Source organism: Sus scrofa, chromosome 9 (assembly GCF_054392235.1).
Source record: "Sus scrofa isolate SSC_HxYL_T2T_F1_AM1 chromosome 9, Sscrofa_HxYL_maternal_Yorkshire_Landrace_v2.0, whole genome shotgun sequence".
NCBI classification, from domain to species: domain Eukaryota; kingdom Metazoa; phylum Chordata; class Mammalia; order Artiodactyla; family Suidae; genus Sus; species Sus scrofa.
This window is the reverse complement of record NC_139391.1, coordinates 5,149,510-5,176,696: the sequence shown is the minus strand read 5'-3', so window position 1 is coordinate 5,176,696 and position 27,187 is coordinate 5,149,510. Positions and strand designations below refer to the sequence as shown.

Below are 27,187 nucleotides of genomic sequence, written 5' to 3'. Positions count from 1 at the left end.
CACACACACACACACACGAACATCATCTAGCCACAGAAAAGAATGAAATAATGTCATTTGCAGCAACACGGATGGACCTAGAGATTATCATACTAAGTGAAGTCAGTCAGACAGAGAAGAACGTATTATATCACTTACATATGGAAGCTAAAAAAATAATGATGCAAAGGAACATATTTACAAAACAGAAAAAGACTCACAGCCATGGAAAACAACCTATGGTTACCAAAGGGGAAATGGGTGGAAAGATAAACCAGGATTTGGGATTAACAGATATATAATACCGTATACAAAACAGATTAACCAACAAGGACCTACTGTTGAGCACAGAGAACTATACTTACTATCTTGTAATAATCTATACTTGAAAATAATCTGAAAAAGAATATATATGCGCACATGTATGCATATATATATAACTGAACCACTTGGCCTTACATCTCAAACATTGAAAATCAAACTTCAATTAAAAAAAAAAGATACTTTAAAGTGAAAAATTATGTTTTTAGGGGCCATGTTTGCTATAAGCAGTGTTTCACTTTTTAAAATTTTTGACAACTGAGATATAATTAACATACTACACAATTCACCCATTTAAAGTATATAATTCAATGTTTTAGCATAGATTAACAGATATGTGGAACCATCAAAATTTCAATGTGTATCATCTCAAAAAGAAATTGCATACTTTTTTTTTTTTTTGTCTTTTTCTAGGGCTGCACCCATGGCATAGGGAGGTTCCCAGCCTAGGGGTCTAATCAGAGCTGTAGCCGCCAGTCTACGCCAGAGCCACAGCAACGCGGGATCCGAGCCACATCTGCTACCTTCACCAAAGCTCACGGCAACGCAGGATCCTTAGCCCACTGAGCGAGGCCAGGGACTGAACCCGCAACCTCATAGTTCCTAGTCGGATTCGTTAACCACTGCGCCATGACGGGAACTCCAGGACTTCAGTCCTTTTATGGATGAAAGGCATTTCGTTTTACCATGTTGGGTCAATGGATGAAGGATCGTCTGTGTGGATTGGCCTATGTCTGGTTTACTTCTTCACAGGAAGTGGGACCTCAAGCTCAAGACCTCTGGCACCAAAGTGAAATTCTTTACATCTGCTTCCTTTCACTGCATCCCACACAAACACAATTGCAACCATATGGAGATGGCCTGATGGGCCTACTCTCAAAACTGCACCTAACTTGGGCTCGTCATAGCTAAGACAAACCCCGGGGCTATGAAAATTCCAAATCACTGCTGCCCTTCAAGGATCTCTGCTCCAGAGACTGCCTCCCACCACACTGAACGAGATCATCAAGAAACACATTCCCCTCCCTAAACACCCTTTGGGCCAGGAGTTTCCTGCCTTGTTCCCCTTGGAGTGGTGGCAGGACCGCTATCCCTGGAAAGTCGTGCTGTGTGAGACTTCCCATGTTACCCAAGCTGTGCAAGCACTGCCCAAGACATCTCAGTGTGTGCTACGGCCGTTTTCATAAATTTATTTTTATTGGCGTGTAGGTGACTTACAACGTTGTATTAGTGTCAGGTATGGAGCAAAGTTGATCAATCATACATATAAATATATCCATACTCTTTTCTCCCATATAGTTATTACCAACTATTGAGTAGATTTTCTGCGTGGTACAGTAGGTTCTCTTTCATCATCTACTTTATACAGTAGTGCTGGGGGGGAGGGAAGTATTGGAGGAGGGAAATAACATCTACATGCTACCATCATGCTGTGGTTAAGCCCTTTCCCGATCACGCCCCAAATCCTCAAACCTGGTACAATGCTTAGCATTCAGAGGGTCTACTTCCACCTGCTGAATATTATGATTAATGCTGATATGTATGTTCTTTCATATACTTTTGCGTGGACACATATTTTCATTTCTTTTGGATATTAATTTTAGAGTGGAATTCCTGGATGGTATAGTAGCTCTAAGTTTAATTGCTTGAAGACTTGCCAGACTGTTCCACAGTAGCTTTGAATTTTATTTTATTTTTATTTTTTATTTTTTTGCAGAACCAACAAACACAGGTTGATTTATAGCTCTTAAAGAGAAACTATGTCTATCGAATATCATTAAATTAAACAGAGTAAGATATAGTCAATCCAGTAATGTGCTGATGTTTTTTACAGTTGGTGACATCATTTGGTTTTACATTTGACATTTTTAATAACTAAGTCTAGCAACACTGGGGAAATAACTCATCATACCAGATAATAACTGGAAAAAGCATTGAGGAGAAACAAAGATTAGGCCCCACTGATCAAATAGGGATGCTGTGCCATGAATCTTCTGTTTCTCATCCAATTGATTCTTTTTTTTTTTTTTGATAGGTAAGAAATAGATTTATTAGGAAAGACAAAGACAAATACCATATGATATCACTTATAACTGGAATCTAATATCCAGCTTTGAATTTTAAATTCTTACAGAAGGGCGTGAGGGTTCTAATTCCTGAAGCTCCTCAGTAACACTTGTTCTTATTTGACTTTGTCACTCAAGCTATTCTCGTGGACATGAAGCGGTATTTCACTGTGGCTTTGATTTTCATTTCACTGATGATCAGTGAAGTCAAGTATCTTTTCATGTGCTTTTTGGCTATTTATATACTTTCCTTAAGAAATGTGTATTCAGATCCCTTAAACATTTTTAATTGTTTTTTGTCTTTATTATTTTATATATTCTAGGCATAAGGCTCTTAGTAACAGACATGGTTTCAGGTATTTTCTCCCATTTACTGAGTTATCATTTCATTTTCTCTGTGGTATTCTTTTTTTTTTTTTTTCCCCACTGTACAGCAAGGGGGTCAGGTTATCCTTACATGCATACATTACAATTACATTTTTTCCCCCACCCTTTCTTCTGTTGCAACATGAGTATCTAGACAAAGTTCTCAATGCTATTCAGCAGGATCTCCTTGTAAATCTATCTATTCTAAGTTGTGTCTGATAAGCCCAAGCTCCCGATCCCTCCCACTCCCTCTCCCTCCCATCAGGCAGCCACAAGTCTCTTCTCCAAGTCCATGATTTTCTTTTCTGAGGAGATGTTCTTTTGTGCTGGATATTAGATTCCAGTTATAAGTGATATCATATGGTATTTGTCTTTGTTTTTCTGGCTCATTTCACTCAGTATGAGATTCTCTAGCTCCATCCATGTTGCTGCAAATGGCATTATGTCATCCTTTTTTATGGCTGAGTAGTATTCCATTGTGTATATATACCTCTGTGGTATTCTTTGAAGCACAAAAATTTTTAATTTGGATGAAGTCTATTTTTTTTTCCTTTTGTAGTGCAGGCTTTTGGGGTCCTATTTAATAATCCTCTGCCAAATCTGAGGTCATAAAAATTTACTCATGTTTTATTCTAAGATTTTTATAGGTTGATCTCTTGCATTAATATCTTCATTTAAATTTATTTTTTGTATATGATGTGAGTTAAAATTTTAAAATCTTTGTTTTCGGGTTTTGCTTATGGTTAGTCCCAGCATTATCTATTGAAATTCTGATTTCACACTGAATAGTCTTGGCACCCTTGTTGAAAATCAGTTGACCACTGATATACACATTTGCTTCCAGAGTCTTAATCGTATTCCATCGATATGTCTGTCTAGCCTTATGTTCAGAACCAAACTGTCTTGCTGACAGGTGCTTTGTAATAGTTTTCAAGTGTGAGTAATTCTACCTTATTCTTTCACAGGATGGTTTTGGCTATTCTGTGTCCCATGCAATTCCGTATGAGTTTTAGAATAAACTTTTCATTGTGCATAAAGAAGTCAAATATGATTTTGATAAAAGATTTTACTGAATCTGTAGAACAAGTTGAGAAGGACTGTCACCTTTACATAGCTAATTCTTGTTTCTACACATGGGATATATTTCCATTAATAAATGGAAATTTTCTTAAAGGTCTTTTTAAAAATCTTTTCTTTTTAATGACCACCACTTTCACTCAGCATGTTTTATAGTTTTTTTCTAATATGTTTTGTATTTTTGGTAAACTTTTTTCTAAGTATTTGTCTTTAATGCTGTTGTAAATTGAATTGTTTTTAAAATTATTTTTATTTTGTTCACTGCAAATGCATATAAATATAAATGGTTTCTCTATACTGAACTTAACGTGCTGCTACCCTGTTGACCTTATAAGTCTTCTAATAGGTTAAACTTTTCTGTAGAAAAAAGTGTATCCTCTTTAAATAGAAATGGTTTCACTTCTTCCTTCTGAATCTGAATATCTTTATTTCTTCTCTCCTTCTTAACTGTCATGGCTAAGTGGCCAGAACTCCCAGGACACCGTTGAAGAGAACAGATGAGAATAGCTGAGAGAGGATGTGTTTACCATGCCTTTGCTCTTAAGGGTAGGTATGATGCGCCTTTTACTATTAAGTATGATATGAGCTGTGTTCTTCATAGATACCTTTCATCCACTTGAGAAAGTTCCCTTCTATTTCTAGTTGTGTTTTGGCCACACCAGGGACATGTGAAATTTCCCTCGGCCAGGGATCAAACCCACACCACAGCAGAGATCTGAGTCACGACAGTGACAATGCTGGGTCCTAACCTTCTGGCCACCAGCGAACTCCTATTTCTAGTTTCTTGAGGAGGATGTTGCATTTTTTCAAATGCTTTTCCTTCATTTAGGAAAATGATTCACTATTCTTCTAGTAAAAGATACATTACATTCGTTGTTTTTCAGTTGTTAAACCAACCTGGCATTTCTGGGACAAGTCCCTCTTAGTCATAATGTGTAATTCTCTATACACGGCACTAGGTTGATTTGCTAGTATTTGTTGAGAAGTTTTGCATCCAAATTTATAACAGATACTGGCCTGTAGTATCTCTTACTGTGACTTTTTTTTTGATACCAAGGTAAATAATACCCTCATAAAATGAGTTGAGAAGTATTCCATCTTACAAATATTTTTTAGAATAGATTGTAACAGCTGGTATTAATTCTTCTCTAAATATTTTATAGAAGTTAGCAGTGAAACCATTAGGGCCTAGCCCTATCTCTATTAATTATTAAACACATATTTCACTTGTTAAGGTTCTATTTAATTGCTACTTCTGAGCTGGTTTCAGGAGATTATGCCTTTCTAAGAATGTGTCCATTTCACTTGTTATCTAATTTGTGGTTTAAAGCTGTTCTTTTTCTCCTTTTTCTTTTTGTCTTTTCTAGGGCCACACCCACAGTGTATGGAGGTTCCGAGGCTAGGGGTCTAATCAGAACTACAGCTGCCGGCCTACACCACAGCTCACAGCAACGCCGGATCCTTAACCCACTGAACAAGGCCAGGGATCGAACCCACAACCTCATGGTTCCTAGTCGGATTTGTTTCCACTGCTCCATGACGGGAACTCCTCAAGTTGTTCTTAATTTTCCTTTACAGTGACTTTCTGTAAGATTAGGAGCAACTAACTCTCCTTACTATTTCTAGTCATTTGAGTCTTTCGCTCTCTCTTTTTTCTGGGCCAATCTAGCTAAAGTTTTCTGGCTTTTCATTTAATTGATTTTTATTTGTGTGTCGCTACATTCCAAGAACAGAGGAGGTAGAAGTGAGCCTCCAATTGCCTGGGTCCAGCTCTTGGGTCAATCAGTGGTCACATCCTTTCAATGACCTCTTCCAATGCTGTGTTAAGAACACACTGCTGAATAAATGTTTCTTCAGAGTTAGTCAAGAGATCTAATGCTGTAGTTCTTGCAATGTTTTTCTGGTCTTGCCTATTTTAGACTTTCTGCATTTACCCAAAAATTATGCAATTTACTTATCTATCAGTTTCCACAACAGAACTTACTAGAATTAGAATAGAGTTGTGTTGAGTCAATTTTACCTTGGAAAGAATTATTAATAACACAGACTTTTGTAATCAATGAACATGTTCTGTTTATCTAGGTCTACTTGAAATCTTCTGCAATGTTTTGAAGTTTTCAGAGTAGATATCTTAAAAATATTTTATTTTATTTTTACATATTTTATGTTTCTAGTTAATCACTTTGCTTGATGAAAATGATATTTAAAATTTATATAGACTATTTTATCAAGTAGGGAGGAATTCAGTTTTGTACACTGATCTTCTACCTGGTCTCCTTTTATAAATTAACTGGTTCTTTTTTGTTTTTGTTTTTTTACTCTTTTTTTTAAAATTTTCCCACTGTACAGCAAGGGGATCAGGTTATCCTTAGATGTATACATTGCAATTACAGTTTTTCCCCCACCCTTTCTTCTGTTGCGACATGAGTATCTAGACATAGTTCTCAATGCTATTCAGCAGGATCTCCTTGTAAATCTATTCTAAGTTGTGTCTGATAAGCCCAAGCTCCCGATCCCTCCCACTCCCTCCCCCTCCCATCAGGCAGCCACAAGTCTCTTCTCTAAGTCCATGATTTTCTTTTCTGAGGAGATGTTCATTTGTGCTGGATATTAGATTCCAGTTATAAGTGATATCATATGGTATTTGTCTTTGTCTTTCTGGCTCATTTCACTCAGTATGAGATTCTCTAGTTCCATCCATGTTGCTGCAAATGGCATTATGTCATCCTTTTTTATGGCTGAGTAGTATTCCATTGTGTATATATACCACATCTTCCAAATCCAATCATCTGTCGATGGACATTTGGATTGTTTCCACGTCCTGGCTATTGTGAATAGGGCTGCAATGAACATGCGGGTGCATGTGTCTCTTTTAAGTAGAGCTTTGTCCGGATAGATGCCCAAGAGAGTGATTGTGGGGTCATATGGAAGTTCTATGTATAGATTTCTAAGGTATCTCCAAACTGTTCTCCATCGTGGCTGTACCAGTTTACATTCCCACCAGCAGTGCAGAAGGGTTCCCTTTTCTCCACAGCCCCTCCAGCACTTGTTATTTGTGGATTTATGAATGATGGCCATTCTGACTGGTGTGAGGTGGTATCTCATGGTAGTTTTGATTTGCATTTCTCTTATAATCAGCGATGTTGAGCATTTTTTCATGTGTTTGTTGGCTATCTGTATATCTTCTTTGGAGAAATGTCTATTCAGGTCTTTTGCCCATTTTTCCATTGATTGATTGGTTTTTTTGCTGTTTTTTTACTCTTTATGGCTGCACCTGCAGCACATGGAAGTTCCTGGGCCAGGGGTTTAATCAGAGCTGCAGCTGGGCCCTCCACCACAGTCACAGTAACAACGGATCTGACTGCATCTGCAGTCTATGCTGCAGCATTCAGCAATGCTAGCAATGCTGGATTCTTAACCCACTGAATGAGGCCAGGGATTGAAGGAGCATCCTCACAGAGACAACGTCAGGTGCTTAACTCACTGTCACTGAGTGACAACAGGAACTCCTAAATTAACTTGTTCTTAATGTTTATAGATTTCTACATAAGCAATCATATCGTTTGTGAATAGTAGCATTTTTACTTTATCCTTTTGAATTTTTATACCCTTCCTTTCTTTTTTCTTTCTATATCACATGGTCTTAGACATCTAGTACAACTCTAAACAAAAGTATTGATAGGGATATCCTGAACTTTACATGTTGCTGATGGAAAATGTCTATTTTTTTTTTCATTGCCGTACTGTCAACTATAACATTTCCATGTGCCTATCAATTTAAGGTAGTATCTTCTGTCTCTAGTTTACTCAGGGGTTTTGGGACGAAAAGCTGAGGATTTTATCTATTGAGATGATCATGTAGTTTTTCCTCCTTGCCACTGTGAATTAAAGCCATGATTTTTGAGGAGTTCCCGTCGTGGCGCAGTGGTTAACGAATCCGACTAGGAACCATGAGGTCGCGGGTTCGGTCCCTGCCCTTGCTCAGTGGGTTAACGATCCGGCGTTGCCGTGAGCTGTGGTGTAGGTTGCAGACGCGGCTCGGATCCCGCGTTGCTGTGGCTCTGGTGTAGGCCGGTGGCTACAGCTCCGATTGGACCCCTAGCCTGGGAACCTCCATATGCCGCGGGAGCGGCCCAAGAAATAGCAACAACAACAACAACAAACAACAACAACAAAAGACAAAAAAAGACAAAAAAAAAAAAGACAAAAAAAAAAAATAAAATAAAGTCATGATTTTTGAAAACTGTGTATTCTTAGGATAAATGCCACTTGGTCATGATCTATTATCCTTTTTATATATCATTGTAGTCTACTTGCTGTTTTCTATATGTCTGTATCTATGTTCACAAAGTAGTAACCATTGGTTACTGTGTCTCATAATGTAATTCTCTGGTTAAGTATCACACATGAAACTAGTGGAGAAGTGTTTTATTCTCTAACAGAGTATGTATACAATGATTTTGTTAAATGCTTAATATAAATCACAAGGAGTTCCTGCTGTGACTCAGCAGAAGCGAACCCAACTAATATCCATGAGGATGCGGCCTTGATCCCTGGCCTCGCTTAGTGGGTTAAGGATCCAGCATTGCTGTGAGCTGTGGTGTAGGTTACAGACGTGGCTCTGATCCTCTGTCACCGTAGCTGTGGTGGAGCATGGCAGCTGTAGCTCCAATTCGACCCCTAGCCTGGGAACTTCCATATGCCATATGTCTACTTAATAAGTTGTGTTTGTAAAACTGGACAGCTATATGCAAAAGAATGAAATTAGAACCTTCTCTAACACCATACACAAAAATAAACTCAAAATGGATTAACGACATAAATATAAGACCATATACTATAAAACTCTTAGAGGAAAACATAGGCTGAACACTCCTGACATAAACCACAGCAATATCTTCTGATATCCACCTCCTAGAGTAATGACTATGAAAAAAAAAAAAAAATAAACACATGGGACCTAATTAAACTTAAAGTTTTTGCACAGCAACGGAAACCATAAACAAAACAAAAAGACAACCCACAGAATTGGAGAAAATATTTGCAAATGAAGAGACTGACAAAGGATTAATCTCCAAAATATATAAACACCTCCTGCAGCTTAATACCAAAACAAACAAACAAACAAACAACCCCATCAAAGAAAAACATGGGCAAAAAATAAAAATTTACATTTCTCCAAAGGAAACATAAAAGTGGCCAAAAAAGACATGCAAAATGCTCAACATCACTAATTATTAGAGAAATGCAAGTCAAAACTACTGTGAGGTACCACCTTATACCAGCCAGAATGGCCATCATTAAAAAGGCTACAAATAATAAATGCTAGAAAGGGTGTGGAGAAAAGGGAACCCTCCTACACTGTTGGTGAGATTGTACATTGGTGCAACCACTATGGAAAACAGTATGGAGGTTCCTCAAAAAACTGAAAAAAAAAAAAAAAAAAACAAAAAACCCTAAAACTAAAAACCATACGATCCAGCAATTCCACTCCTGGGCATCTATCCAGAGAAAGCCGTAATTTGAAAAGAGACATGCACCCCCCCACCCCATGTGCACTGCAGCACTATTTAAAATAGCCAAAATATAGAAGCAACCTAAATGTCCTTCAACTGAAGAAGAGATAAAAAAGATGTGGTACATATATGCAGTGGAATATTACTCAGCCATTAAAAGAATGAAATAATGCCCTTTGCAGCAACCTGGATGGACCTAGAAACTATCATACTGAGTGAAGTTAGCCAGACAGTGAAAGACCAATATCCTATGATATCACATATCTGTGGAATATATATTTTTTAAAAGCATACAAATGAGCCTATTTGCAGAATAGAAATAGACTTGCAAACTTTGAAAAAGTTATGGTTACCAAAGGGGACGGGTCAGGGGTGGGAGGGATGACTGGGGGTTTGAGATTGGCACATGAGGTATACGGAATGACTGGCCAGCAGGGACCTGCTGCAGAGCACAAGAACTCTATGCAGTATTCAGTGGTAATCTATGTGGGAAAAGGAGCTGAGAGAGTATGGATATGTGTATACATGTGACGGAGTCAGTTTTTCTACAGCGGAAGTGACCACAACCTTGTAAATTAAATATACTTCAATAAAACCTAAAAAGACGTTATCTCTGAGAATAAACTAGTAGGCAGGTTAGAATGCTGGGAAACAATAAAGCCATGAAATATCCATTCGTTCACTATGTATCTCTCCAAATATTGATCGACCTTCCTGATTGCAAGCAAGATATTTAGTTACTAGAAATCTTACAGACCTGAGTTCCTTTCTTACCTCTACCACGCGACCTCTATAGAACATTATACAGACTGAGAAACATCTTCTCCATCAGTAGAATGAAGATAGTACTAGGGATTCAAATTATTCAAAATACTGAAAGATTCATCATCTAGTAATAAATTAGTCTTAGTAAGTGGAACGATTTAAATGCTCAATACATGCTGGCTAAAACTATGTACAAAGTGTGGCACAGAATAGGTTAAAGGGTCAGATTGGGGGTTTATAAAATACTAAGCATAAAAGTGTATTATTATGATAAGTTCCTAAGAAGAGGCAGGTTTGAAAGAGGAGAAACGTGAGTCTAACATGAATAAGTTGTTTTTAAAGGATAATTATAGTGCTGTCCAGAGTTATCTGGAAGGTTGTGTTCTGGCTTCAGCAGTCAAGTCTAGGCTAAAAATATGTCATAAAGTTTTTGTCCTACATCACTTTTTGAATGCATGTACTTAATTCACAGCACCTTTGCTTTGACTCTGCCCAGGGCAGAGTAGTTAATATCTGAGCTAAATATTCAACAGAAGTGTTAGGTTTTGCACAGGATTTGCCACATTCCTCTCATGCCTGGTTATTAAGGACCTCTCTTTAACTGGAACCATCCCTAACTTGAGGTTGATACTTCATTTCCTTGGTATGAACTATCTCTGTGAATGTGTTGCATCTGTGCATGTTTATTCTTATTCCCAGAATAGATCCAGCCTGGCTCCCTTCCCCAGAGGGCACAGTGCCTCTTGAGTGGGTTGTGGGGATAGAAATAAAGAGAAAAGCCCTAATATAACAGGTGGAAACTTTGGTGGCAGACAAAGTCAATGGTGTCTGTGATGTTATGACAAAACTCTGGCTACTCTCCAAAGTTCTCTCCCAAGTACCCACTCTCTGGTAAGTGCGTAGATATTCTCACTTAATTGGCGTTTACTTTATGTATCCTTTGGGCAACAAAACAAATGGAACCAGATGAGGAGAAGGAAGAGGCCCCTCAAAGTCATACCTGTAAGCAGAACAGTCCCTTCAGAGACAATGTGAGTGGACCACTTACCGAGGGGGGAATTATTCTTCAACAGAAACCAAATTCTCCTAAGTCATGTCACCTACGATTTCAGGTTACTATTCACCTGGCAACACTACGCAACAGGTCACAAATTCTAGTACTGAAGAAAATGAGACATAATCTCATAATGAGATTATGATGAGATTATCTAGTACTGAAGAAAATGAGACATTATCTCATAATGAGATAATGTCTTCAGTGACTGCCCTTATGAATACAGACATGATCTGAAAATGATGGGACCTATGTGGCTCAATTAAATTTATTTTGGAATAAATACTGATTTCATAATGCATATGCTATTGAACGACAACAATGTTTTTCAAAATATTTAATAATGTATTTTTATTGAGGCAACACAGGTTTATAACATTATATCAGTTTCATGTATGCAATATTATATTTATACTTCCGTGTACAGTACAGTATATACAGAGGCTTTTAAGGATGGGAATTTTTAAAGAATGTTTTAAATAACCAACAATTTCCAAATGGCAAGATAGAACTAAGGGCAGTTTAGTTTTGAGGAAAAAGACATACATGTGTAGGATTTCTAAAAGGTAGGAAGAAATTGAGTCTGTGATATTCCTTTGCTTTTATTTAGTGACACTCTAGGAAGCAACTATTGGAGCCAACATCCTATCTGGGAATGAAAGCAAGAAATAGTAGATGATTTGAGAGAAACTGACTAGGGTCACCAAGACATTATAGAAATAATGAGCTGAGGTGCATATATGAAAACTAAATAAAAATTTACATTCTCCATGGGAAAAAAAAACATGACCAGAAATAATTCTTCCAAACTATGACATCTGACGATTGTAATTTAGAGGGGCACCCATTTTTCTCTACGTGATAGCCACATGAATATTTGCTCCATCATATGAGTTTGGGTGAAACCAGAAAATTCAGAAACTGTGTTTTTTTCCTACCAAATTTCCTGATATTCACATTTTACCAATTCAACATCTCTATGTTCCATTGCAGAGCCATCTAAATCCATCATGTCTATTACCAACACGTCGCACATTGAAATCACCACCTTCTTCTTGGTTGGGATGCCAGGGCTGGAACATGCACACATCTGGATCTCTATTCCCATCTGCAGCACGTATCTGGTGGCTCTTCTGGGGAACTGCACCGTCCTTTATGTCGTCAGGACAGAACCCTCCTTGCATGAGCCCATGTACTGTTTCCTTTGCATGTTGGCTCTGTCAGACATGGGCTTGTCCTTTGCCGCTCTTCCCACCATGGTGAGGGTCTTCTTGTTCAATGCTCCTGAAATCTCTGCCAACGCCTGCTTTGCCCAGGAGTTCTTCATCCATGGATTCACAGCCCTGGAATCCTCAGTGCTCCTCATCATGTCATTTGACCGCTTCCTGGCCATCCACACCCCTCTGAGGTACAGCTCCATCCTGACAACCGTCAGAGTTGCCCAAATAGGAATGGTGTGCCTTTCCAAGAGCTTCCTCCTGGTTTTCCCCTTCCCCCTCACTTTGAGGAGCTTGAACTACTGTAAGAAAAGCCAATTATCCCATTCCTACTGTCTCCACCAGGATGTCATGAAGCTGGCCTGCTCTGACAACCGAATTGATGTCATCTATGGGTTTTGTGGGGCACTCTGTGTTATGGTAGATTTTATGCTGATTGTTGTGTCTTACATCCTAATCCTCAAGACTGTGCTGGGAATTGCATCCCGAAAGGAGCAGCTCAAAGCCCTCAATACGTGTGTTTCACACATCTGTGCAGTGACCATCTTCTATCTGCCCATCATCAACCTTTCCATTGTCAATCGCTTTGTCCAGCATGTCTCTCCCCTCTTCAATGTTCTTATGGCAGATGTTCTTTTACTTGTGTCTCCGCTGATGAATCCCATTGTGTACTGTGTGAAAACCAGGCAGATCAGAGTAAGAGTTGTAGCCAAATTGTGTCAGAAGCAAATATAGCAGTCATATAGAGCGGAAAACATATGGTGGGGATGTCTTAGGTAAGAGATTAAATGTGAGTTTGAGAAAACCTCGCATTTGGCACACATAATCATCAATGTATTTTTCCTGTTGTCCTCATCAGACGTATTTCATTCACAAGTGATACTGACAGAAAGTCAATATCTTCAGGTCCCTCTCTTGAGCAAATTCAGTGAACAAGATGAAAACAGATGTCTCACGATGCCATCTATGATAACAGCAAACGTGTCTAGTTCAGAAAACACTAAGTTTCTAAACATCTGCTCTTGCTGCTTTCTAACTGAGTCTTCATGCAAAACAAGAATCATATTTGGGGAGGGGGATGGATTGGGAGCTTGGGGTTAACGGATGCAAACTATTGCTTTTGGAATGGATTAACCATGAGATCCTGCTGTGTAGCACTGAGAACCATGTCTAGATACTTACAACAGAGCATGACAATGGGAGAAAAAAGAATGTATACATGTATGTGTAACTGGGTCCCCATGTTGTACATTGGGAAAAAAAAATGTGTTGGGGAAATAACAAGAAAAAAAAAAGAGAATGAAAATTAGATGATTCTCTGTCTCTTTTAAATGTAAGCTGTATTATTTCTTTGAGAACCTAATTAAAGCAATGAAGTATATACCACAAGAAGGTGCACTGATTATATCCTGTCTACGTCACCAACATCATCAGATAATCATTAAACTCCATCCACTTTGGCCTTCTGGAGATTTGTACAATTTATAAAGCTATCTGTTTCTTGTGAATTTTCACATCTGACTATTTTCCTAGAATGCTCTTCTCAATTTCATATAACTCATGACTATTCTTTTTTTAAAGTTTAAGGTTGATTTCATCATAAAATACTTCCCTAAACCCTCGGTCTAAATTATGACCCTCTTTTAAAAATCTCCTTTATAGCTATTTTATCCTTTATTTTTTGTTCATTATTATTTTAAACCACAGATAAAATTTATGTTCATTTCTTTTCTTTTTACTTTCTCTACACTTTTTACAGTGTATTCTCAAAGAAGGAAAAACCATATCTGTTTCATCTCTGTGTATCTAATCTCTGGCTTACCTTCTTAAGTAGGATAGACCAATTGTTATTTAATCAATGTGTAAGTGAAGCCATGTTTAGGGAAAGGAGAATTGTTTGTTGAAAAGTTAAGCAGGAGTTCCTATTGTGGCTCAGAGGTAATGAGCCTGACTAGTATCCATGAGGATGCAGGTTTGATTAATGGCCCTGCTTAGTGGGTTAATGATCCAGCATTGCCATGAGCTGGGGTGTTGGTTGCAGATGTGGCAGAGGCCGGCAGCTGCAGCGCCAACTCTACTCCTATCCTGGGGGGGTCCATATGCCATGGGTGTGGCCCTAAAATGAAGACAAATAAATAAAAAGAAAGAAAGAAAAGTTAAGTAACATGCCATCCTGATATGATACAATTTTCTTAAGTTGCGTATTAGAAAGGTAGGTGTCTCACAGACGCCCAAGTATTTTTAAAGTAGGAAAAAATGATATGGGCCATGGAAGAATTTTTTGTGCTCTTGTTGAGGCGTGTCTTCAGAATTATAGACCTTCTCTTGCTTACCTTATGCCTGTTCTCCATGTGTTTTTCCATATTTATTAAACACCTTGATATGAAAATGATATTTGAAACTTTTCATGCCACATCAATGATTCCAAATCACTGCTCCTATGTGTGATTTCTACATCAGCATTCCTTGGCTTCCTGTAAGGAAGTAGTGGACATTTTTTGGACGCTGGCTCTCTACTTTTACTCCAAAGGTGGCTTCTTCTATCCTCATGCATCAGGGCCACCTTCTCCTCCCATCAATGTTTTCCCAAACACATTATTACATCTCGAGGTGAGTGAACTGTTTTACTTTTGCTAGATTTTATAGCTTTTTTTTTTTTTTTATTTCAAGGTTTACATAGTTCCTTCCCCAGCTCCACAATCATGAATTCTACTTTCAGAGAGTACCAACGTCAAGACTTTTGGCTGCTTTTACTGCCATATGCCCTTATAATTCCAAACATGTGGTGTTACTGTTCAGTTTTTTTACTATGAGACTATTAATTTCCAGCAAAAGAAAGTAGAATTTAACTCTCTTGTGCCATAAAGTTCCTAACAAACAGGCAAAAAAAAAAAAAAAAAAAAAAAAAAAAAAAAAAAAAAAAAAAAAAAGAAAAGAAAAGAAAACTAGCACACATTTTCCCTTCCCTCTGCTCTCACAACAGTTATATACCATAGTGGTTAATGCCCTTTATTTTTATGTCTACATGTGTAAAGCTACGCTGTATAATTACAGTTCCTTTCCTCTGCGCTATTTTATTTACAATGAAAATTCTCTTATTTTAAATTTTCTTTGCTTTTATGAATGTATAACTACATGTCACATACGTTCTACTAAATACAATCATCTCCAAATATTGTTATGCATTCAGGTAAATCTGCAAAGCGAAAGCAATCATCCTTGGCAGGTGCCTTCTAGACCTGATGCACCTGTGATGTTTAGAATCTTTAGTCAAATCTGTTGCAATAATTAATTTACCTTGATCTCTCATGCATTTCCTTTGTCTTGAAGATTCTCTGGCTTTGTCTATTTTGGTTTATCTTTCTATGTAATGGATTACAGCCTATAGGGGGTTCCTAAGGCAGGTCAGAGCAAGTGTACATTTTGTAAACTTTCATTTATAAAAATTCTTTCAGTCTTTTTCTAACAATTATGGTGTAACTGATAGCCAACTAGCCTCTTGCTGTAAATATCTAAACAACTGAATAAAATATATGAGGCAAATGTCTTTGGACACTGAATAACAGTAAGGCAGGCCTGTAAGATTAAGATAAATACACGACATAAGCCCCTGAAAAATTTCCCTGAATTTCTGTGCATTTTTTCCCAGCAGATTAGAGCAGAATAACTGAAGTGGAGGAACAAAGCTCGGAGTTGAGGTTTCTGGATTTTGAGATAGAGGGTATATATGGCAGAAGAAACTCTGTAGAGAAAGACACCCATAAATCTGCAAGGAGTCGTCTAAGATGTTTTACTACATTTTAAATTATACACGCACAGGTTAAGTCTTAGCAAAATCTGGCAAAGAACCCACATGCGTAGCTCTGAATTGAACAGATTTTGGCGATGACTCAGTACTGTGATACATAGGAGTCAGAGTAGAGAGAACGTGTTGAATGGGAGCATCTAGAGCTCTCAACTGACTCCTCAGAAAAATCAGATCTTAAGAGTTCCCTTATCCGAGTTCCCGTCGTGGCGCAGTGGTTAACGAATTGGACTAGGAACCATGAGGTTGCGGGTTCGGTCCCTGCCCTTGCTCAGTGGGTTAACGATCCGGTGTTGCCGTGAGCTGTGGTGTAGGTTGCAGACACGGCTCGGATCCCGCGTTGCTGTGGCTCTGGCGTAGGCCGGTTGGACCCCTACAGCTCCGATTGGACCCCTAGCCTGGGAACCTCCATATGCCGCGGGAGCGGCCCAAGAGATAGCAACAACAACAAAAAGACAAAAGACAAAAAAAAAAAAAAAAAAAAAAAAAAAAAAAAAAAAAAGAGTTCCCTTATCCTTGGAGTAAGGTCAACCTTATGCCCACTCTAATGAAACCAGCCTTGAAGGGATAGAGCTGATACACAAAGAGCTTAAATAAACGCCATAAAAAACTTCAACATCCAAAGGAAGACAACACAATCCAGACTCTCAACAATGTAGCATTATTGTAGCCTCCTACTTACTGTTTGAAACACAGTAATCAATTACAAAGCATGAGAATAAAGGGGGAAAATACAATAGATAATGACCCTAATGCCATTTGCAGCAACATGGATGGACCCGTGTGGAACTATGTGATTCCCTGGGGCATCTCCTGACACTCACCTCCCTCATTGTATTGTGAAGGGATATACACAGCAACCCAGCCTGAGAAGGGCATGATCACCAAGGACTCAGACAGTTCAAGAATGGTAGTTTGGATTATACCATTAAATAAGCCCCTGAGACCTACAGAGGTGACAGCTGGGGTTTAGGGAAATTTAGGGGAGATAATGGAAGGTGGAGAGAATGAGTATCTGAGACCAAATGCCACAACAGGAACCCTGGAGGATCTGGTCTCCAAACCTGAGTTGAGAAATAGATCCGTGTGGCACAAGGGTGGACTCTAGAGGCCCTGTCAATTAAATCTCTCAGTCCTCCACAGCAGGGAGCACGCTTGGCTGAAGACCCAAACTACTGCTGTAGCCTCCATCATCTTTGTGCCCAGGCCACACTTCCCCTCGGCTTCTCTCTGACAGTAATTGAGAAGAGTAAGGTACCAACACAGAGTCATTTCCAAAGGACTTAGGACTTTCCCAACAGATGACTTTGATTAAAAAATCCGTCATAGCCTGGCTGAAGCTTTCTGGAAATTATGACACCATCCAAAATTCTTCCTGTTCAATTCCTTATTCTTACCTCTCTTCTTCAAAGATACATGACTCATATCATGATCCAAATATACCTCCTTCCTCTTGTCTCTATGTCTTTACCCTTCACAGGAATTTCCTGCAATGCACTCCTTGCATATCCAATCCTGTCCTGGGATTTGCTGTTCAGTAGACCCAAACTAATATGGAACGCCAGGTGACAGCCATGTACCTCTTAGCTGTGGGTTGTTGTGTTTATTTCTCTCAGGATTTATTCAAGATCCTTCCAAGATATGCCCAAGAACGTCGCTTGATACTGAATTTATTTTTCTCTGTTACCTTCGCAGCCTCACCTTCTCCTGATGACCATGATAAGTTATTACACACAGGATTATAACTCTTTGTCTTATCTACTTGTCCCTTGGAACAAAGAACCCAAAAATGCCCGGAGAGCAGACAGAGGTAACAGTGTATTTGGGCAGAAGCATTCCTAACCCGGGAAACAGCTTCTCCAACCTCACAGAAACTCGTAGGGTTAAGAATCCCAAATTCTTAAGTGGATCAAAACAGGTGATAGTAAATGGAACCATTATCCCACTATCCCTTGGTTTTCAGACTCAGATGCTATGTCTTTAAAATGATTGACAGTTCAGAGTGTGTACTGTATCCTAGAGGATGGACCTTTCAATGTAGATTCTAATCTCTAAGCTAGTAACTAACATGTACATTCAACAGGCCAATCTATCACTCCGTTGGTTTGCCGGCTTAATGGTCTAGGACGTAACCAGGGAACCTCATGGAAAGGAGCCCATTGGTGTACAGTGGGCACCTGCTGCTATAAAATCAGTTCCTTGGTTCTATACGACATTGTGCCAAGTTCCGTGTCATGTACTAATTGTGCAGTAAATCTTGTAATACTGGCAATGAGAAGAGTCTGTTCCATGTTGCTTAGCTTTTGGTGATTTGCTGGCCATTTCTGGCTGGAAGGAGAAGCATCAGCCTGATCTCCGCCTTTATCTTCACATGGTGCTTTTTGTATATCTGTCCTTCAAATGGTCTTTTTTTAAAATAAGGACCCCAGTCAGATTAAGCACCCCCCCCACTCCAGTAAGACTTAATTTTAACTTAAATAATTACATCTGCAATGACTCTATTTCCAAATAAGGTCATATTCTGAGGTACGAAAGGTTAAGTCTTCAACCCATGAATGGGAGTGTGTGTGGACTCAATTCAACTGATACTGACTACGCCCAAAATTTCAGTCATAGTTGAAGGCAAGGTAATTTAGAGTCAGGCAAAGATTCTGAGTGTATACCTCTCACAATCCTACTTTTGGTTCTGGAACTTTTCTAAGGAGATGTTTCAGAAAAACTAGGAAGGTGTCTGTGAAATGGGAAGATGTGAAATAAGAGAAACAATGGACCCAAAACAGGAGACTCGTATGTCCTGCCAGACACGTGAGAAGCAACCAGTTCAGATTGGAGCTACAGAATTAAGGCAACTGGGACAGAGGTCTCCTGGGGAGTGGGGTGGGGAGGAAGTAATTAAATTTGTATCTGTTGGGATATTTTACACTGTACATTTCTGAAAAGATAACCCAAACTATCTTACTCCTTACAGAGAATTTATTGGCTCTTACAACAATAGGGAAGTTGGTCCGACTTTATATAAGTTGTTTGAATAACTAAACTGTCACTGGGACCAAGTTTGATTCACTATTTGCTGTGGAGATTCTGTGTCTTATCTTGATCCTAAAGTTAGCTTAACTTCATGGATCCAAGATATGCTTTGGCAGTTCTCAAGACCAGATACCTTATAGTTTAAATTCACAGGGGAAGAAATATGCTTAAGCAAACTTCTTAAGATTAATTCTGACTACGTGTAAAGACTGAACCAAAGGAATACTTCATTGTAAAGGCACAGGAAAACAAAATTTGTGAAAGTGCAGGAAATAACTTTAATGCTCACAGAGAATAATGAAAAATACTGATAAGGTTAGATGAAAGATATTAATTCTAATACTCTGTATTCAGTGGTTTGTTTCTTAATCTGAAATACTGCCTGAGGGAGATTCCTATAAGCTCCAACTGTGTATTAATGGGATCTAATTATTTCACTCTAAAAGATAATATTCTAATAAAAGCCATATAATATGTATATGATTGACTTTAAATTAGAAAATATTTAATATTCTTAGAGATCTTAGAAGATAAAAAGGCTATAGAATTGGTAGGGATTGGTAAGTGATTCCTCAATCAGGTTTGCATGAATAATATCTACAGAACTGTTCTTGTGAGCTAAAGTCTAAAATAATAATAATAATAATAATAATAGTAAAATGAACACTAATTGACCACTTACTATGTACAAAATATTGTTCTAAATGCACAAAAAATTTTTAACTTATTCTCAAATTGACTCAATGAAGATGGCACTATTTTGAGTTCCTTCTTATTACTAAGGAAACTGAGGCACAGAAATATTTAAGTCAAAGTGACCCAGCTAGTATGTGACAGAGCCATGACTTAGACACCAGCGTTCAGAATCCGGGACTGAAATTGAGGCGCTGAAATTAGAGCGAAATTCATCGGAGGGTATTTGACTTTTGTACATGTCAAATTGTGGTGGTGGTAGGGAACTGATGTACGGAAAACAGTATGGAGAAAGCATCATGAATCCGTGTCCTTAAGACTCATCAGGGAAACTCAAAGCAGTTATAAAAAAGCTGGAGAAACTGTCAGTGAAGAGAAATAGTGAAACTTACAGCAAAAGAAAAAAGTCTTTCATACTCATTACAATATCTGAATTTAAATTAGCTAGTGTGTTCTCTATGCAGGAGGTCAGTAACCCGTATGGGCCACAGAGTCACATTCACGTGAAGATACAGTATCTCTGCTTTCACATAGTTCAAGTGCAGGTGCCATCACTCTGTTATTTACCGCCCTCCTTTTTCACTTTTATTTACGTCACTTCTGTTTGCTTCTATATCTCTTGGGCTTTTCTGTTTCTGAAGTAGAATCTGGACGTTTATGAGCCGTCCCTGAGGACTCAATCTTAGAACTCTGTGTAAAGTTGGGATTAAAATGGGATATAGTCTCAAAATATCCCTTAGGTGCCAGACACTTAATATAAATGCACCTTCTGTGCACTGCTCAGAAAAAGGAATCGTGTTGAGCGGCTTGGTGCCGTGCACAAGTCTCTTCCATACGCTTGGAAGAAAGAGCTGAGTTAGCTACTGATTTCTGCTCAGAGGTGGGCCGGCAAATGGAGAGACACATGAGCAGAGCAGGCTGAGAATGGACCGTGTGGCCAGCCTGCATCAGGTAGAAAACAAATTATGTTTTTAAATGGTTATTAGATTATCCTTGAAACTGTTCGGAAAGATCCAGTGTTTAACAATTGCACTGGATCAAGGACACTTCTCTGGCAGGAGGAAGGAATGAAGCCAGTGGAGCCCCGTTGCTGTGGGTGGGCTCCCAGTATTGCTGCAGAATAAGCAATAGGGACTCTCCAGCCTCGGCCTTGGCCGTAATCTTTCTACTAGACAGTGGTGGGGTTTTTAAAATAATTTTATTATTATTATTATTTTAGGGCCACACCTGTGGCATATGGAAGTTCCCAGGCTAGGGGTTGAATCAGAGCTGCAGCTGCCAGCCTACATCTCAACCATGTCAATGCCAGATCCAAGCCCCCTCTGTGACCTACACCACAGCTCACAGCAACCCACTGAGCAAGGCCAGGATTTGAACCGACATCCTCACGGATACTAGTCAGGTTCTTAACCCATTGAGCCACAATGGTAACACCAGACAGCGGTGTTTTAAATGTCCAGGGTGTCTATGTTTTTATAGAATACAGATACGAGTCAGTGCATTTTGCAGGACTTGCTCTCTCTCTGCTGGACTGAGTTCACAAAAGATGGAGAGGTTGTTTTGTTTTTTGTTTTTTTTTTTTCCCACCCTGATATGTTTTCCATATTGAAAAAGAAAGAATTATGAAAATAAGAAGGTGAAGCTATGACAAGGAAAAAGGGAAACCTCTATGTTTTATTTTGAATTACAAGTGCTGTACAATACACCCCTGGGTAAATTTCTTTACCCCATTCTGAGTAGCTTGATTCCTTTTTCAGCATTTTGAAAGCATTTCCCAAGTACATTTCTCCATTCCCTTTATTTATTTTGTCAATTTCATTTTTTTAAATTGACATATAGCTGATTTACAATGTTGTGTTAGTTTCCGGTGTATAGCAGAGTCAATTCTATTGTGTGTGTTATGTGCATGTATGTGTATGTATAATGAATTTATATTTGTGTGTGTGTATGTATGTATTCTTATTCAGATTTTTTCCCATATAGGTTATTACAAAACATTGCATATATTTCATTATGTCATAGAGTAGGTCCTTGTTGTTTATCTATTTTATATATAGTAGTGCTATATGCTACTCTCAACTCCATTTAAATCATTACAGAAGTAGATTCTTTACTGAGACACTACTACCCAGTGTGCTACAGAAAATACCTCCCCAAATACAAACCATTAGAGGCTTTCAGACTTTTCCACCCAGTTGCAGTGTATGAATCTGGTAGGAGGAGTAAGCTCAATAACAATGGTACAATTAACAAGTTCTGAAAATACCTGATATGCTGGGGAGCATGAACAAAAGAGTGTAAATAAGACTTCTTGCTGCGGCTCAGTGAGAACCCGACATAGTTTTCGTGAGGATGCAGGTTCGATCCCTGGCATCGCTCAGTGGATTAGGGATCCAGCATTGCTGCAAGCTGCAGCCTAGGTCACAGATGTGGCTCAGATCCATTGTTGCCATGGCTGTTGCAAACTCTGGCAGCTGCAGCTCCAATTCAATGCCTAGCCAGGAACTTTCATATGCTATACGTGCAGCCATAAATACTTTTTTGAAAAAAAAAAAAAAAAGAGTGTAAATAGCACTAGACTTCGCTCCTTTTCCCTTTTCCAACTTATGCTCCATGCAGTCTGTAAGTCAGGAACAGTGGCCATTTCTGCTCCTGGCCAGGGATCTCAAGGGGCCATCACTTGTTTGTGAGCATATGGTTGTGTCTCTTATAATCTGAATTCATGTCTGTGAGAGGCTACTGGGCCTGGGTCAGAGTTTCTGCATATGTATCTCTGTCAGTGAATAATGAGGAGTCAAATAATTCAGGTTTTGATTGTGTGAATTCCTATACACCTGGGTCTGTGATTTATTTTCCTTCAAGAGTGCTTGAAGAATGTTTAACTGCCTCTGTCCTGTATTAACTCGGTCTCATGGGTAGTCTTGATATTTCCAGTGTCACTCACCGGAGAGAATTTCGCAAAGTAGAATCAGATCTAATTCTCTTTCAAAGTGAGTGACAGGCTCTAATTATAAGAAATCTGAATTGAGCTTGTTGCAAGCCTTTATACTTGGGGTCAGAATTCAATCAACAGGCAGAATAGAAGCTCTGAACATGACTTTGAGCTGGTCTATCAAATGGCTGTAGGGATGAAATACGTCCTTCAATAACAGATCTACTTGTGCAGTAAACACGACGTCAACTCTATGCTGAAACAATAGCTAGCAGTTGACATACCAGATCCTCTCCCCTCTGATTTCTCTCTGTCTCTGTCTCGTTTCCACCTACAGGAGCACAAGAACTGGCTTCACTTCATTTGACCAGTAACAGGATGACAGATCACAACAGGAGCGTTTTTCACCCAAGCACGTTGTTCCTCATTGGAATCCCAGGTCTGGAAGAGGACCATGCCTGGATCTCCCTGCCTTTCTGCTCCGTCTACCTCGTGGCTTTACTGGGCAACGCCACAATTCTGCTGGTCATCAAGACGCAGCAGGCCCTCCGGGAACCCATGTTCTGCTTTCTGGCCGTCCTTTCAACAATTGACTTGGCCCTCTCGACAACCTCTGTGCCCCGCATGCTGGCTATCTTCTGGCTGGATGCGCATGAGATTCACTTCGGAGCTTGTGTGGCCCAGATGTTCCTGATCCACGCTTTCACTGGCATGGAGGCCGAGGTCCTACTGGCCATGGCCTTCGACCGTTACGTGGCCATCTGTGCTCCACTCCACTACACCACCATCCTGACACCCCGAGCTCTGGGGGGCATCAGTTTGTGCATTGTACTCCGTCCAGTTCTGCTTACTCTTCCCATGATCTATCTCATCTACCGCCTACCATTCTGTCAGGCTCACGTAATACCTCATTCCTACTGCGAGCACATGGGCATCGCCAAACTGTCCTGTGGAAACATCCGTATCAACGGTATCTACGGGCTCTTTGTGGTCTCTCTCTTTCTCCTGAACCTAGTCCTTGTCGGCATCTCCTATGTGCACATTCTCCGTGCGGTCTTCCGCCTCCCCTCCCAAGAAGCACGGCTGAAGGCCCTAAGCACGTGCGGTTCTCATGTTGGGGTCATCTGTGTTTTCTATATCCCCTCGGTCTTCTCTTTCCTCACGCACCGATTTGGACACAACGTCCCACGCTATGTGCACATTCTGGTTGCCAACCTCTATTTGGTGGTCCCACCCTCCCTCAACCCCATCATTTACGGGGTGCGGACCAAACAGATACGAGAGCCAGTGCTCCGTGTCTTTATTAAAAAATAAGAGACCTACTACATTCTTTTACTAAGGATTTTGATTTCTCTAGGAAATTTGTGTGTTCTTGAGTTAAGTTTCTCCTGGTCTTAACCCATTGCTTCCAGGTTGCAATTCAAGTTGATTTTTTTTCCTAACTGCTGATTAATGGATTCCAAGATCTTTGAAACTTCCTTGGATCTCTAGTTCAAAGGCTAATGGGCTGTCCTGAAAGGGAGCTGAGCGGCCTCTATTTGCAGGTCATCATGCAGAGTTTTTGATAGTGTTCAGACCAGTTCTTTTCCAGGGAAATAATTTTACAGTGGGTCTTTTTTTGCTCTGTAATTAGAGAAATGTGGTACTGGAAATTTGACTCTGTAACCTGTATCCAGTCATTCCACTCATTCATTCAGGCTTTCATTTTTTATTCATTTAATTTACACTTACTTTGTGTTTATTGTAAGTCTTGAGTGGTTCTAATCTCTAGGGAGGAATCAAAGAACCAAACTGAAAGGAATGTCTGTTCTTACAGAGCTTGCATTCTATTGCACCCTTAAAAAAAAAGCCAGGTTCATGGATGAAAAAAAAAAAATTGCCAAATCTGTAGCCTGAGGTGGAGGGGTCCACCAAGCATGTAAGATTCAGTAGCAATGACAGCCACAAAGAAGATAAGCTTTTAAAACTCATTCTCACTAATACAGTCAGTGCGGTATTACTGATTTTCTCTTTCTCCTCAGGCCCGTAACTTAAACGTGGTCTTGTAATTGAATCACGCATAGTATTTCTACCTATGGGATGCATGCTGGCCTTGCCTAACGTTTTATTGTTTTGTTCTCTCTGTCTACACTTGACCTTAAAATAATCCATGCTCACATCTAAGGCCTCTCACCCTAAACCCATGATCTGTCTCTAATTCCTTCACTGACATTACTGTTCAAACCATCAAACCAGCCCATTCATGGTCACGTGTTATGAGTCCAAGGGCTCTCGACTGATTCGAGAGTAGGATTTCCCAAAGACCAAGCAATGATCTTTTGTATCATTACAGCTGTCACTTTACTTTTCCATCTTAAAAAATAATTATTTCCTGGGAGTTCCCGTCGTGGCGCAGTGGTTAACGAATCCGACTAGGAACCATGAGTTTGCGGGTTCGGTCCCTGCCCTTGCTCAGAGGGTTAATGATCCGGCGTTGCCGTGAGCTGTGGTGTAGGTCGCAGACGCGGCTCGGATCCCACATTGCTGTGGCTCTGGTGTAGGCCAGTGGCTACAGCTCCGATTCAACCCCTAGCCTGGGAACCTCCATATGCCGCGGGAGCGGCCCAAGAAATAGCAACAACAACAACAACAACAACAACAACAACAAAAGACAAAAAAAAATAATTATTTCCTCTTTTTTGGACTTTTAAAAATAAAACTAAATTAAAAATATAATAAATATCTTTGTTCCTACACCTCATGAATTAATGACATTTAATGTTGCCCTCATCTCAAAGATAATGCTTAATAAAAATAAATGCAAAATAAAACTCTAAATCATCTTTAACTCTGTTCCAATACAGTTTCTCTCCTATTTTTCTAGAGGCAAAATATATCATGTGGTTTTTGACATGATAGTACATAAACTTTTAGGTCTACAACCAGTCACAGTATTTAGTTACATCACTTTATCTAGGTTATTTTGCTTTTGATAACATTTATTTTATTTATATGTTCATCTATTAATATATGTTGATATTATTTTTTTAACTAGATATATTCCATATTTCCTTTAATTTTTTTCTTGGTTATGTTTTTAGATCATTTACCCAAATTTTATACTTTAAGATAGAATTATTGGATAGCAGGAGTGTATTCAATTAGAATATATTTCTCCTTTCCTGCTCTTTGATCACTTTTTTAAATTCATATTTTCCAATACTTTTCTTTTTTCTAAATTTCATGCTTTCCCAATTTAACGTTGTTTCCTAACACTGGTTATGCATTCGTTGTTTTTTTTTTTTTTTTTTTTTTTTTTTTGCTATTTCTTGGGCTGCTCCCGCGGCATATGGAGGTTCCCAGGCTAGGGGTCGAATCGGAGCTGTAGCCTCCGGCCTACGCCAGAGCCACAGCAACATGGGATCCGAGCCACATCTGCAACCTACACCACAGCTCACGGCAACGCCGGATCGTTAACCCACTGAGCAAGGGCAGGGACCAAACCCGCAACCTCATGGTTCCTAGTCGGATTCGTTAACCACTGCGCCACGACGGGAACTCCTGCATTCGTTTTTTAATTACACTAATTTATAGCTATCCTACTATGAACAACATGAAAATTTTAGTATGCTTTTTTCTCTTTTTCTTGTCTATTTATATCACATAAGTTAGAATTGTGTGAAATTGTGTTTCCAGGTTTTTAAAAAAAAACTTTTTAAATGACCATTTTTATTGGGTGACATACATTTAATAATTTATTTTTGCGAGAAATCTTCATGAATATTTTCTTGCTCTGGTATTCGCAATCTTTATAGAGAATCTATTTGTTATTTCTTAGCCAACCATTGCTGCTAGCCACACCCTCACCTGCTCTGGTAATAATTATATTTTTATGTTTAAGTATGTTCTCATTTGCCTCATGTTTGACTGCTAAAAATTTCATATAATTTTGAAACAAAGTTTTATTTTATTAGTTTTTTAAAAAATTAATTAGTAAACTTTTTATGTCAACTAATGCTGTTAGTGGAACATATGATGACAATATTTTATTTTCTCTTTTGAGAAAATTATTTTTTCTATGTTCTTTGGAAAGAACATCTTAATTTTCATATTCTGAAATTTCATTATATTAAGTCTAGATTTATAATTTTTTAAAGGTCATGTTCAATATACATAGTTGGTCCTTATATTTTTTATTGATTTTTTTTTCCTTTTTTTTTTTTTTAGGGCCACACTCGCAGCATGTGCAGGTTCCCAGGCTAGGGGTCTAATCAGAGCTATGGCTGCCGGCCTACGCCAGAGCCACAGCAATGCCACATCCGAGCCGCATCTGTGACCTACACCGAAGCTCACGGCAATGCCGGATCCTTAACCCACTTATTGAGGTCAG

General features: G+C 39.0%; 3 protein-coding genes across 3 annotated transcripts in view; 2 read left to right on the top strand and 1 right to left on the bottom strand.

Moving 5' to 3' along the window:
• The window catches only part of LOC100737856 (olfactory receptor 51G1), a 204,716-nt gene that overhangs the window by 46,860 nt on the left and 130,669 nt on the right, over nucleotides 1-27,187 (bottom strand). The window lies entirely within an intron of this gene.
• On the top strand, nucleotides 12,155-13,096 carry LOC100737744 (olfactory receptor 51A4-like). The gene has a single exon (XM_003482543.3). It carries the CDS (start codon nucleotides 12,155-12,157, stop codon nucleotides 13,094-13,096), a length of 942 nt encoding a protein of 313 aa, XP_003482591.2.
• Nucleotides 21,689-24,132, top strand: LOC100737700 (olfactory receptor 52J3-like). The gene has a single exon (XM_084978214.1). It carries the CDS (start codon nucleotides 23,197-23,199, stop codon nucleotides 24,130-24,132), a length of 936 nt encoding a protein of 311 aa, XP_084834340.1. The 5' UTR covers nucleotides 21,689-23,196.